This window comes from Delphinus delphis, chromosome 9, assembly GCF_949987515.2.
Source record: "Delphinus delphis chromosome 9, mDelDel1.2, whole genome shotgun sequence".
Lineage (NCBI taxonomy): Eukaryota > Metazoa > Chordata > Mammalia > Artiodactyla > Delphinidae > Delphinus > Delphinus delphis.
The window spans coordinates 38364181-38377518 of NC_082691.1; the positions used below are offsets into that span (position 1 = coordinate 38364181).

The following is a 13338-nucleotide window of genomic DNA, read 5'->3' on the forward strand; positions in this document are numbered from 1 at the left end:
TTAGTACCACGTGGTTTTCATCTCCAGGGCAGTGTACCATATTGCGGTAGATGAGTTAATACTTTTAAAGTTCTTTATCCTGTGACTTCCAGTCATTCTTGGCTGCAGTTATTCTGTCCTTACTATTTCCTGTGTAATGAAAATGACATTCTCACATGTAGATAATAATTATTATTAATAATATCACTTCTAGGGCTTCCCTGGTGGCGCAGTGGTTGAGAGTCCGCCTGCCGATGCAGGGGACATGGGTTCGTGCCCAGGTCCGGGAAGATCCCACATGTCACAGAGCGGCTGGGCCCATGAGCCATGGCCGCTAAGCCTGCGTGTCCAGAGCCTGTGCTCCGCAACGGGAGAGGCCACGACAGTGAGAGGCCCGCGTACCGCAAAATAAATAAATAAATAAATCACTTCTTGGTATTACTGCTATGTGCCTGTATTTTGGGGTTGATTTCTATTTCACTACAAAGATAAGTGAAGTGTATTAGTTATGATGATAAAAGGAACAGAAGTGTTTTCATAGACAAGAACAATTCAGCATTTTGGATGGGAAAAAAAAGCCTAACACTGAAATGTCATCTGTGTAAGAAGTCAGAACAGTAAAGAAATAAAAGCTCTGAAAATATAAGCCCAGATTTTTAAAAAGCCATTTATTTTAAAAAACTGTTTGTCAAATCACATACACAAGCAGATACACAACTACCAAAGTGGCCCTGTAATAGACACCAGTGGGGCATTCACCACACAGTACCTGAAAAATACAGCTAAAAAAGAGGAGTCTGTGGAGTATTTAATTTCAGACACCTACTGGACTCCCTGTTGAATGGCTTTAAGTTAGCATATAGTGAGTGAGAGGTAGAGTCCCAAGTATAATAGCTGATGCCTCAGGGCTCCATTTAAAAACAAAACAAAAACAAAAACCATTTCCCCCTCTGCACAAGGGAAGCCTATCCTATTTTTTTTTTTTTCCTTTGTGAAAACAGAAGCCAAGTTTCTCTTCTCAAATGGTTCAGCATTCCCCGTAAGAGTGTTGTGTGGTGACCTAGGTATTGTGCTTCTTGAGCTGTCTAATTTTCTTCACCTTCAGATTCAGATTCTAGGAGAGAAGAAAGAAAAGTCAGGTCATTTCTTCTGAGACACCTTTAAATAAGGTCATGAAAGAATTTCTACTCTATCTCCCTCCCCCACTAAAAAAGACATTTTGCCTAGGCATCCATTTACTAGGTAAGAGAGTCATATAGAGGGCAGGCAGCAAACTTTTGCTCCTTTTTGCTTTTAAACGAAATTACCTTTCTAAAAATGCAACATGCTCAGAAATATTATTGGTGACGAAAACCATTTATATTTTTCCGGATCGGCAACTTTTCATGCTCAGTTGGATTAAGTCTCATCATTATTGTTCTTCCAACTTGTATTGCCATTTTAAATACCAGTCAACTGGTAAAGGCGCCATAAAAATCGATATCATCCCATAAAAGTGATTAAGCCAAATGTATTTTTTTTTCCTTTCACAGCTGCTGATTATTTCTTCCTCTTTGTCCCTTAAATTAGGAATAATTTAAGAGGTTTTGGTTTTGTTTTGTTTATCTTGCAGAAATTTTCATTGCCTTGATTCAGAAAGGAAGGCTAAGAGGTGGACAAAATGCTGTGGAACACACCTCAGAACTTTAGTTTTAGGAAGGCAAGAAAAATCTGTGGAGGGGGGAGCTATTTTGAATTGTAGTGAGAAAGGATTTGCTAAATGGTCACCAGAGTTGTTAAATGGAATCATACCTTCTTCTGCGTTTTGTAACCACTCAACAAATTTCTTCATCTGGTCAAGAAAAACACTTTTGCCTTTGGCAACATGTGCTTCTTTGTACCATTTCAATATCGCTTCTTCACTCAGCACATCAGCTGCAATTTCAAATCAAAGGTTTCAAAGCTACTACATACATGTCATGTTTTAAAGCAACTTCATGTCTTATAGTTTAATAGAAAGCAATCACTTCAAATATTAAAGCTCTTTTATAAAAGAAATTCGTATTGAAACTTATCAGAAGACAAGAACCAAGCTTATTTCCATACAGCGCAGTGCCCTGTGTATTTTAGTAGTTAGGGGAGGGATGGTGATGGGACTGGGACTTGAAAATCTCACAGTGCTAATGTGCTGGCAGGAAACTAGGTTATTTTGTAATTTTGCCAAATTGATGGCATCATCAATTCCAGCCTTTCAGAACACTCTGTGTCCTGCCACCAACTGCAAACACATCTTGATTAAGCAGCAACCACAAATCACTGGTCTTTCAAGGGGATTTACTTTAGGAGGAAAAGAAAGCAAATGAAAAAAATGCAGACAGGATGCAATAACAATGTTAATAATTAAATATAATGATGAGCTTCCTGGGTGTACCATGGGACCAATACACACATAATCCAAAGTTCTACAGTACTCTATCGCTAAGTCCTAAATTTACTTCCCCACAGCACAATATGTAAATCACATGAGTAATGTTTTCCTTGTACACTGTTAGGAGAGAAACAAAAAGTGTTATCTATTTACTATTACCTAGAACTCTAAATTCCACAAATATTCCTTGATACCCTCAAGTTACCATTAATTTAGAATATTTAATGTTAAGAATAGAAAGGGGAATATGAAAAAAATAGCCTACAGACTTTGCCAATGTTCTAATGGGTTATCTTTTGGGATTTTGGTGTGGGAAATTAGATGGAAAACAGATAAAAGGATTTATTATCATCCCCAACGCCTGCCCAATCCATTGCAAATGCTGATAAATCATTCTAATGATGTTTTTGCAGTTAAAATAGACCTTTAGCTTATGAAAACAAGAGAAATGATTTGATACTGGTTTCATTCAAAACCTCAGTGATCTTTTCATAACAAAAACTTTGTTTTTTTAAAATTAATAATTGGCTCTTGGATTCAATTGAAGAGGTCAAATTGACTAAAAATGCACATGATTGGTTTTAGAAAATATAAAGTTTGTTTTATTTTGGTCATTAAATACACTACATTTTGCAAAGGAAGAAGGAAGTCTAGATTTATTCATATATAAGGACTAGATATAAAAATTATAACCAGGAGCCCTAAGGAATTACTCTTAGCTTCTAGTCTTTTAGTTTCTTGTGCTTCCAGCTCCACACTCCCCACTCACAATGATGAAAGAATTCTCCTGCCTCTTGCCATCAAAGTCCAGTTTTCATACCAATGACGAGCAGATGCTTTACAGCTCAAGGAAGTGACCTGTTACTGGGTAAGATGGCTTTGCAGAAACCTTTCAGGAATGCTAATTAGCTCAAACATGGATGTTTAAAGTCCCTTTTATATAATTTGTTTTTATGACATGTTTAAAATGCCTGTGATTTAGACCAATAATTTCCAAACTGTTTTGATCATGCTCCCCTATCAGTAAGACAATTTTGAGTGTGTACACACAACATATGTGTATTTTTTGTTTTATAAATTATATGCATGTACTATATAACTGCTATTGTTAATGTTATAAAACAAAACATAGAATTAAACATGTAAAGAGAAATTCTCTTTTTTCTCCTCCCCTTAATGAATCATGTTATGACACAATGTACAGGTTGGAAAGGCAACGGAGAGTGTAGTTTAGCGATACTCTTTGTCTCAGGTTTTCCTTCTGAAGGCTGAGAGCTCATTCTCTGAAGGTTGAGAGTTTTATTGCCCCACAGAGGCCGAAAGAGGCCATGCAACTACTAGAATACTTGTCAGTGACTGTGCTTGTGAAAAGGACAGTACATGACAGGTAAAACTTATAGGATGTCTCATCCACTGAAAATCAGACAAACTGTGCAGAGCTGAGTTCTTAGAAGAAGCTAATTTAGTAATAAGCACCTGCTGCAAGACCAAATTTCTAGTCCCAGGGGAATAAAACAATAAAGAAGGGACATAAGCACCTACACAGGGCGACTTTGCGGCAAAGCACGAACACCAGAAAGAAAGTCAACTTTTGTGTAGGGAAACGTCTCATCTTAAAAGGAAGGAACTCCTTGACAAATGAAGAAGAGAGAGAACTTTTTTTTCCCACTAAGGAAAAGTAGGGAGAGGAGTTCATTATCACTGGGAGATGAAGATGACAAAGTGTTGGGATCTCCCAAAATGCACACTAGGAATACGGAGGATCAATAAAAGTACAGCAAGAAAGGAAGACATTCTACAATTGCACAGAACCCCCTCACATTACAGTACACTTCTCTCCCCTCGATGTGGCCAACTTCTTCATCATCTCTGGTGAAATACTTGTGTCCCTTGAGAGCCTTCCTTTTTCTTTCTCCAAGTCAGCTTCAGCTCTGAGTTAGGGGCCCCTCCTCTATCATCCTTTCACTCTTCATCAGCATCTATCTGTACGAGCCTTAGTTTAGCCACTGACAAGGTGATTATGTTTCTTGATTTTCTTCTACACTCTGAAATCTAGGAAGTCAAGGACTATTTTGTTCAGCATCTCATTCCCAGCATTTAATAACATAAGACCTGCCATCTAGTTTGCATTCAATAAATGTATAATGTACAAATCGATGAGCTTGATGTGAAAAACTAAATATGTCTCAATGTGTAGAGTTATAATTCAAAATTTGGGTTTTCACGAGGGTCAAAGAGACAATATTGTAAAAGTGGTTTGAGAACTGCGAAGTTTTAGGTAACGTTAGTTGTTTAAATATTTAAGTTGAAAACTGTGTCACTTGGAACTTAGAAAATTCAGTACTTTTTATTAGCAGTGGCACATAGGGACACAAGTCAAAAATAATTTACCTTAAAAAGTTGGCACTATATGGTGAGAAGGCAAATAACCTTTTTTTTTAGAACAAGAATAAGAAACTTCTTTTAGAAAAATGTGCGTGAGGAACAGAATTTAACCTAAGAAATATCTGCAAACAATAAAAGCCATGATAGAGATACTAATGGTACTTGAGAAGGTAGTTATATATTTTTCAGACCTACATGCTGAGACTATGGTACTTAGCTTCAGGAAGAAAGAAAATTTAGAAAGTGAATAATGTGATATTTAAAAAGTAGTGATGAATTTACTATTTTTCTTACTGCCTTAGAAATACAAAAATCTAGATTTTAGTACAAAAAGTAAATCTTCACTGAGTGACCAATCACCACTTTCTCCTTTCATTGCCGAAAAGCATTATTATTTAAAGTTTATTCACTTTTATTCCACTGTTTTTTATATAAACATCTAAAAATACTTTAACAAAAATACTTTAACTAAAACATCTAAAAATACTTTAATAATATCATTCATTTAAGTAATTAGGTTTTCAAAGGGGACATGAGGGATCATACCCTCATGTTTCTGTTATCCTCAAGTTCTGGAAATACAGTAAGGTGGGTGTATGTAATAGAGACTTAAAATGGGAAAGAAGAAATGATTTCCATTACATTTTTGAAAATCTGCTTGAAAGCAAAATGTCAAGGGATCCACATCACTAGATAAAAGAAACAAAGACACTATTTGATAATTTGTAAAATGTATATGTGTGTATGGAATTAATGATAAGTATAATCTTAACCATGTTACCATGGTTCATGGGATTTGTCACTTCTCACATCCGATACCCTTTAGACCAGTGGTCCCGGATGAACAGTCACAGCATCACCTGGAAATTTGTTAAAACGCAAATTTGCGGGCCCAATGCTGTACCCACTGAATCAGAATCCCTGGGGAATCTGTTTTAACAAGCGCTCCAGGTGAGTCACGTGCACACGAGCACCGGGAAAGGAGTGCTTTAATACATGCTGTCCTCAAGCCTTCCTAGGCATATGAAATACACAACAAGAGCACCCAAATCCTCATAAAAAAAAATGAAATATATGTCTCCAGGTGCACAAGTGTTTGTTGGATGAAATAAGGTCAAAGTAAAAACTACTATTCAAAAGGGAAGGTAAACACAGTAACTCTCCTAACAGTAGTATGGAACAATCATTCCTTGGGGATTCCACGTTCTCAAGAGAAAAAATGCAATTATTTTACTAAAAAAAACAGCCTGTATGTATAATTTTGTGGAAAATTATGAAATTACCTAGAAAATGACATTTAGTTTTAACTTTTCAGTGATATAGTTTAGGTTTCCATTTGTAAAAAGCTTCCTGATTTCATTTCCAAATAACTGAGCCAGAATAAAACTGTTATTGACACTTATCCCCCTGTGTTCCCTTGGGCCTGCTCATACTTGCCACAGACCTTACTAACTGAAACAATCTATTTTAAAAAGCTGACTACCTAGTTAATCAACGGCCTAAGGAAGAGCTAATGCCTCTTCTTTTTACTTCTCAGGGCTCACTGCTTGGTTATTTTATAATTTCAGGTCACTGTTCCCTAGCATTTGGGGCTGAAGAATAGGAAATAAAGCAATCAGTTTTGCTAGCTGTTCGTAGTTGTTATACGAAGTTTAATAGGGAAGGATGTTGGCATTCATTAATGGTTAAAATGAGAAATTTGAAGAATAGGATTTTGATAGTTTATATGCCACTTAAATGCCTTTACTGATAAAAAGTAGTTTATTTTTTGTTTTTTTGAATTAAGTATAATAATGAAATGAGGTATTGCTGCAGACGAGGCTCAAACAACTACGTCTCAGTTAAAAACAAGGATTTCGGGCTTCCCTGGTGGCACAGTGGTTGGGAGTCCGCCTGCCGATGCAGGGGACATGGGTTCGTGCCCCAGTCCGGGAAGATCCCACATGCCACGGAGCGGCTGGGCCCGTGAGCCATGGCCGCTGAGCCTGCATGTCTGGAGACTGTGCTCCACAACGGGTGAGGCCACAGCAGTGAGAGGCCCGCGTACCGCAAAAAAAAAAAGCAAAGAACAAGGATTTGGTAAGAGACCCTGTTTGGTTGGGCTGGCTATTAAACAACAAGAAAGGAAATTATGTGTTTAGGCAGCTAGTTTATAAACAGTTTGCTTTTCTGTAGTGGAAAATATTGACCACTCATGAAGCAAATGTGAAACCTATCCCACAGGCCTCTCTACCAGTTTAAAATGGGGCCAGCTGTGGCCGGTGTGGACAGAATGGCTACTGGCTGCAGGGGGCTGCTCCTCTTTCTTGGCTCCTGGGTACCACAGGTGGGTTGGCCATAGGACCTGCAGGTTTGGTTCTGATGGGTCACCTAGACTTAAGACATTGCTATCTCATGACCCTGGGTATCATTTAAGCCCTAGTTTTAGGACATTGCTATCCCATGACCACATCCAAGAGGGCCAATTCAGATCTGGCCACAGAAAAACACCTATTACTGAATTTCAAATGGGACTTGGCAGTCATCACAGTCTCCCACTGATATGGAAATTGTGCCAAATACCTTAGTGCTGAGAAAGCAAAAGATCACCCAAACCCTTGTGGGCAAGACGTATGCATTTGAAGAATCTGGACAGCCAGTTAAAACTCTTTGTGAAATGCTATTAAACGTTTTAAAAACAGCTAGTAATCAGTAATGTAAAATTTTTACATTCCAAATGTCCAACTTGTCATTCAAGATAGACAACTTTAAGAACACATCAAAAAGAAAAGAAACATTTGGTTGGTATTAATTTATACTTTAGCCTTTTCTGTGTTATGCCATTTAAGATAGCAGTAACTTCTAATTAACATTTTATAATGTTCAAAACATCTCGTTTCTTAAGTGTTCCTCCCCCCCCCCCCCCCCCCCCGCCTCATAAAACTACAAACACCTAGACCAAAGAAGAGTCCAGGATCATTTTCTTCATATACTATAGGTATAGAGATTGAGATCAGTTAAAACCCTAATAGCTAAAGATGTTAAAAAAAAAAAAAAACAACCCTAATAGCATTCATTTTTAATAAACTGGCTGTGCCAGCTGTCATGGCAACCTAATCCTTATAAATACAATAACAAGACAGTAAATGTGAAGTTCTAAGAATAGCCATTTCCTTGGAAAACAGTAGAATGGCTGGGCCAAATAACTAAACTGCAAAGTGAAAAGCTAGTTATTTCAGTAATTTTAAAGTCAGCTTTATGGCATCTGAAAAGGTATGAACATACTATATGTAACCACTTGGTAATCACCGTTGTTATAGCTAATCCTTACAATGCAAAAACAGACCTTATTTTTTGTAATTACAGTCTTTTTCACCATCCCTCCCCACCAAAATTATTAGTTCATCACCAGTCTTCTAGCAATTTCCACCAGTGACAAGTGTACAGGGGCCTATTCAGGCTGGTTCCTCAGGCCACGCATGTCTACGGTGTTTGCACCTTCTCTCTCTACATAATATGGCTGCATCACTAAAACTCAAAGACTATCATTAACCTATATCCCCCTCTGCCTCACCCCCTACTCTGTCCCTCGAAAAGCTTCAACAAAACATAGAAACATAGTGGCAGGATGACATAGATACACACCTTTATAAAAAAGAACCACGATCTTCTGAAAGGCTTTCATGAAATGGATGTTGTCGTAACAGTACTCTTGCACCTTCTGGAGGAGGATCAGCTCTGACTGGCCTTGGGAGCTGAACACAGCCAGGAGTGGAGCGTATTGCTGGAACAGAAGTGGGGAGTAAAACCATTTACTCTCGTGAGAGGTGCAGGGCTGACACCACTTGAATCATAACAATAATCTGGAGGTTTGCTTAGAAAATCTTCACTTTGAGGATTATCTTATTCTAATATTGTGACCAATCAAAATGAATTTTTTTATCCCTGCACCTTATCAGATTTCTCTCGCTGTACCCACTAAAAGCAACCAAATATGAAATTCTGACTATATTAAAGATAACTGCCATGCTACTGTGTCTGTCTAATGGGTCCTGTGAAAATAAGACAGAGTTCCTAAGTTCCAAAGGTTCCCAGGGCTGCTGTGACCCCTCCATCACTGAAGTGTGGCTCTGCCACTGGAAGAGTGGGCATCTCCTTCCTAAACATCGCAGACCCCCCACATGTCATCTTTATGGTTTTGTTCATACTGTTCCCTTCGTCCCAAATGACCTTGGCTTCCAGTTGTTTGGCTGTTGTTTTCTCTAAGACCTACTCAGCTCAACACTTAACTCCTCCTCTGAGCCTTCCCTGTTCAACTTAACCTGCATAGGCTACTCACTGCTCTGTCTTCCTAAATACTGAGAGTAATCTGAATTTACATCCTACCTAGTTTAAACTAGGTACCTGTTGATTTCCCAATTCAAGTGTAAACTCTGAAGGCAGGCTCTAAGTCTTCCACTTGTCTTAAGACACTTTTATAGGGAGAGGAAAATAAAAGCAAAAACATATGTATCTCCCCACAAAAATATACAATTTACACAATCGGTTGATTTCTTCCACCACTCAGTTTTCAAATTCTAATGTCAGCTTGTAGTTTACGTAAAAAATACTCATTAAGAATTTTTATCATGTAGAAGGAGAACCAATAGTTAGACTATATTTCCCTTTAAATATTGAATATATGACTATTCTGTGGATTTTCTGACATTGTTTTTAGTAAGAATTTACCCTTAGGTATTTCATAAGCTCTTACATCTGAAACATTTTAGGTAGTGGCAAATTTGAAAAGAAAAACACTAGGAAGTATGTGTTTGGACTGATTAGAACACATCTATCACATTGTTAAGAGCTGCAGTTGGCCTGCAGCCAAGACTGTGCCTTGTTGGGACCTGGTACCTTCAGATGCTTGAGGGCTTGCTCGGCAACGAGCTCTTCCTTCTTGTTCCATTCCACAGCATTCATTATACAGGTCCACAGCAGTCCAATCACTGCTGTTTCTGGAAGATCATTCCTCTTCATTTCTTCTTTAACATAGAGCACCACCTAAATTTCACAAAAAAAGGAGTCAGAGAGTAACAGACAGATGGGGAGTTCCCCTCTCACTGTGCCCGACCAGTAAAAGGTTAGGGGCAGACAAATATTCTGCTCAGTTCCTCCCTTCCTGGCATATACTCTCCAGTTACGAGAGGCAGGAAAAACACAATGATTTGTTCTAAAAGCAGATTTATTTTTAGTCCCCAAATTAATAGGCTTATCTCTGGCCAGGAGGTGCTGGATAATAGAAAATAAAAAAAGAGAATCGTGGTTTCTTAGGGGCTATACTCTTACAGGCAGGAACCCCTTTGAGTAAAGCAGGGCAAAGATTATTTAAGCCAGTTTGACTTTCTGGGGTTTGAAGAAGGCAACAAAGCTGTGAATTTTTACTTCCGATCCTTAACTTTAAACCTCTTGAAAAATGTCTTGGGCTTGTACAAGGCATTCTCTGCAATTCATCCTCTAATTATCGCTTTTGATGATCCTCATGCCTCATGTAAATAAACTGTAAAGTGCAAAGACTTTACATATGATACATATCAAAGCAGCAACCCTCAGCAGGCTATTTTCCCTTCAGAGTTACTTTTAAATATGCAAATGTATCCTAAAACCTGATCGTACGGAATAAAATCTGCCTAACAGTGTATCTTATATTAAACTTGTTTGGAAAAATCTTTCTCCTTTTGAATAGAATCACAAATAGAGGTGAGGGCCTCAGAAGTGATTAAAAACCATAATATCAATATATCTCACATGTACTACTTTGTGAGTAGTACAGCTATTTTTCTCCCTTCCTTTTTTTTAATGAAAATACGTTGCTTTCTTTCCTGCTGGCCTGGGGTACAGAGGGGTCAGCAGTGGGTTAAGCAGCCTTTGAGAACCGAAGGAACTGGGAAGTCCTAGTCCCCCAGCTGCAAAGAAAGGTGACATGTCTGCACCTAAAGGTATCGCAGTGTTATTTGGTTTGCTTTTTTTTCCCCATGTTAAATCATGTTCAAGTTCTTTGCTTGGAGAAAGATTACTGAATATATTGCTGACCTTAATGCCATGAGACTTAGGACCAACACCTCCACCTGCTGGACAGCATCAGTCCGGAATTCTCCAGTCTTAAACCGCAAAAGGTACCTTGCAAGGCTGCGAGCACGCAGGATAGTGAGGATTTGGGACTTGGGAGTAAGTGGCAAAAGGAAAGGACTCTTTATGCAATTTTTGAATTATCATGTAAAAGTTTTTAAAGTTCAAATAGGAAGTTTTCTTCAGGCAGGACTTAAAAAAAAAAAAGATACAATCATAGCCATATGAAAGATAGCTATACAAGAAGGTAGTATTTATGTTATGTGAATACGCAACTATTATGAGTGGGATCCAATGAGCCACTGGTCCAACTGGTCTTTACCCATGATATGACTGCAAAATCACCGCTTTTTTGTCTTAAAATTAAAACCTATATATATTCACCCAATACTTAACCATATTATGTAATCTGCAATAAAATGGGAAAACCACCATAAATCGAGGTATACTGCTAGTGGAGAGTAAATCTATTCAACAGATGAAACATTCTGACAACCATAGCAACCTGGTAAATAAGTCACTTGTGTGGAAATACTCATTATTTTCTGGAACATCCTGGAGGAGTCTGAATCAATACTTTGAAATCGAGCTCATTTAAATGGTATGAAAAGGGCCTCGAGTTCATAGCAATAAACAAAGGGAGGTCTCCTTAAGGGAGGTAAAGCTTGTGCTACATCATTCCTCTCGCTGAACGGGTTTGCAGTGATGTCAGTCCATGGTCCCCACCTCCTTGATCGGGCATTCCTGAGAAAGACGCTCCTGGAGCTCCTTCTGCAGCTCCTTCCTGGTGCCCAGGGACTGCTGGACTCGGAGGAAGTCAGAGAGCTCCTTAAGACCTGCGTCAGTGAAGTACTGAGCAAAATGATCCACGCTCTGTCTGTTAACTGGAAAGAGCTCCTGGGAGAGAAAAGAAGAGAGACTGTTACACAACATGCCATTCACATTTCAGCAAGCGTAAAGAACAACATTTTCATATTAAGAGAACACTTAGAATATCTCATATTTGGAAGAAAAGAAGAAGGATGGAGTTTTTCAAAAGAATAAATCTCGGATATATTTCTTGAGCATCTGCTAAGGTACCTTCCAAAATTAGGCAATTTGACAAAGAAAGAGAATAAAAAATGCTAAGCAAATTACATAAACTAGTTGCACTCATTTGGCACTGCTATTTCCTTTTTCTTTTACTTTAATCAAAGTGCAGCACGTACAAAAACAGAGCTAAATTTGCTAAATTAAGTACCAATAAGATGATAACCCTGAATAACGTTGGGATTATTTTAAACCGACTAGAAAAAACTGAAATCATTAACCACACTGTTTCCTTAACTATGAGTTAACAGACCAAAGCCAGTTTTAGTAATGCTGAAATGATCTGAGATAATATGAGGAAAACAACATTGACTATTATCATCTCGAGGACCTCTATTCAGCATTTCATTAAGGAAAATGCTGCTATTATTCTAAAACAACAGCTCAGAGCTAAAGGGAATTTTTGTTGTATCTCTTAACGATGGTGGCTCTAAATTAAGTTCACGGCGAGATCTAATCTAAATCCGCCCTACCATCTCTTCAGTTCATTACATAATTCTGTTGGAAATTTTTTAAAAGAGCAGCACACCATGGCTGCTCTCATATTCTCACCTCACTTCCATTTCACCTTACACAGCTCGGCAGAGTCTCAGGAACACTTAGTCATGTTCTAACCCTGTGTGACGCCAACACCCAACTAAGAAAGGAAGGCAATTTTCAAAGCTCTCACATTTTTCAGACTGCTGCAGAGTCTATAAAATAGATCCAGACTTTTATGATGGTGAGATTTGCATATATAGATGGCCAATGGCTATGTGGCTTCAATAAAAATCTCAGAAGAAAGATCTGCAACGAGTTTGCCACCAAGCATAGGGACATAGCCAGATGGCTTCTGTCATGACTCAAATTTCAATATTCTCTGTACCATCATCCCATAATTTGCCTTGTTGAGTCATCAGTTTCAAAATGTCAGAACAGGGTTGGTGGGAGCAGCTATCAAACACACATTCATGTTAAAGCAAACATTTCATACCTGACTGAAATGTTGTCACTGATATTTATTCTACCATTCAAGAGGCCTTTCAAATTTGTGGGGGCAGGGAACTAGTTTAATTTTGAGTTTCTTCTACGAATCAAGAGGTGGTGGGCATTTTACTCATAATTGTAAAAAGTAGAAATTTTTCTACAAAAATAAACTAAGTCTCAACAAGGCTAAGCAGCTTGACCCAAATTATGCAGCCAGAAATATTTAAGGGCATAGCTGTGTGACCCCAAAGGCAATAATTACTCTGTTACTCGTGCCAGCATTCAATACTCAATTTAGGGAGAATGTGACTGCAAATTCTGATGGAAAGTTATGTTCAGAGTAAGACATCATCAAACATGTTACTAGTGGTTTTTTATTTATTTTTATGAACTATAACCACAGTCCTTATGAATGATACATAACA

At 38.1% G+C, this 13338-nt stretch overlaps 1 protein-coding gene across 2 annotated transcripts in view; it reads right to left on the reverse strand.

Moving 5' to 3' along the window:
• Positions 1-620: 620 nt before the first annotated feature.
• The window catches only part of BZW2 (basic leucine zipper and W2 domains 2), a 57450-nt gene continuing 44732 nt past the window's right edge, over positions 621-13338 (reverse strand). For both annotated transcript variants that reach the window (XM_060020421.1, XM_060020422.1), the window contains exons 8-12: positions 11585-11755; positions 9647-9793; positions 8396-8534; positions 1771-1893; positions 621-1093 (exon numbers count right to left, since the gene is read on the reverse strand). In XM_060020421.1, the coding sequence (XP_059876404.1) occupies positions 1065-1093; positions 1771-1893; positions 8396-8534; positions 9647-9793; positions 11585-11755 (609 nt within the window). In that variant the 3' untranslated portion in view covers positions 621-1064. The remainder of the gene's footprint in view (positions 1094-1770; positions 1894-8395; positions 8535-9646; positions 9794-11584; positions 11756-13338) is intronic.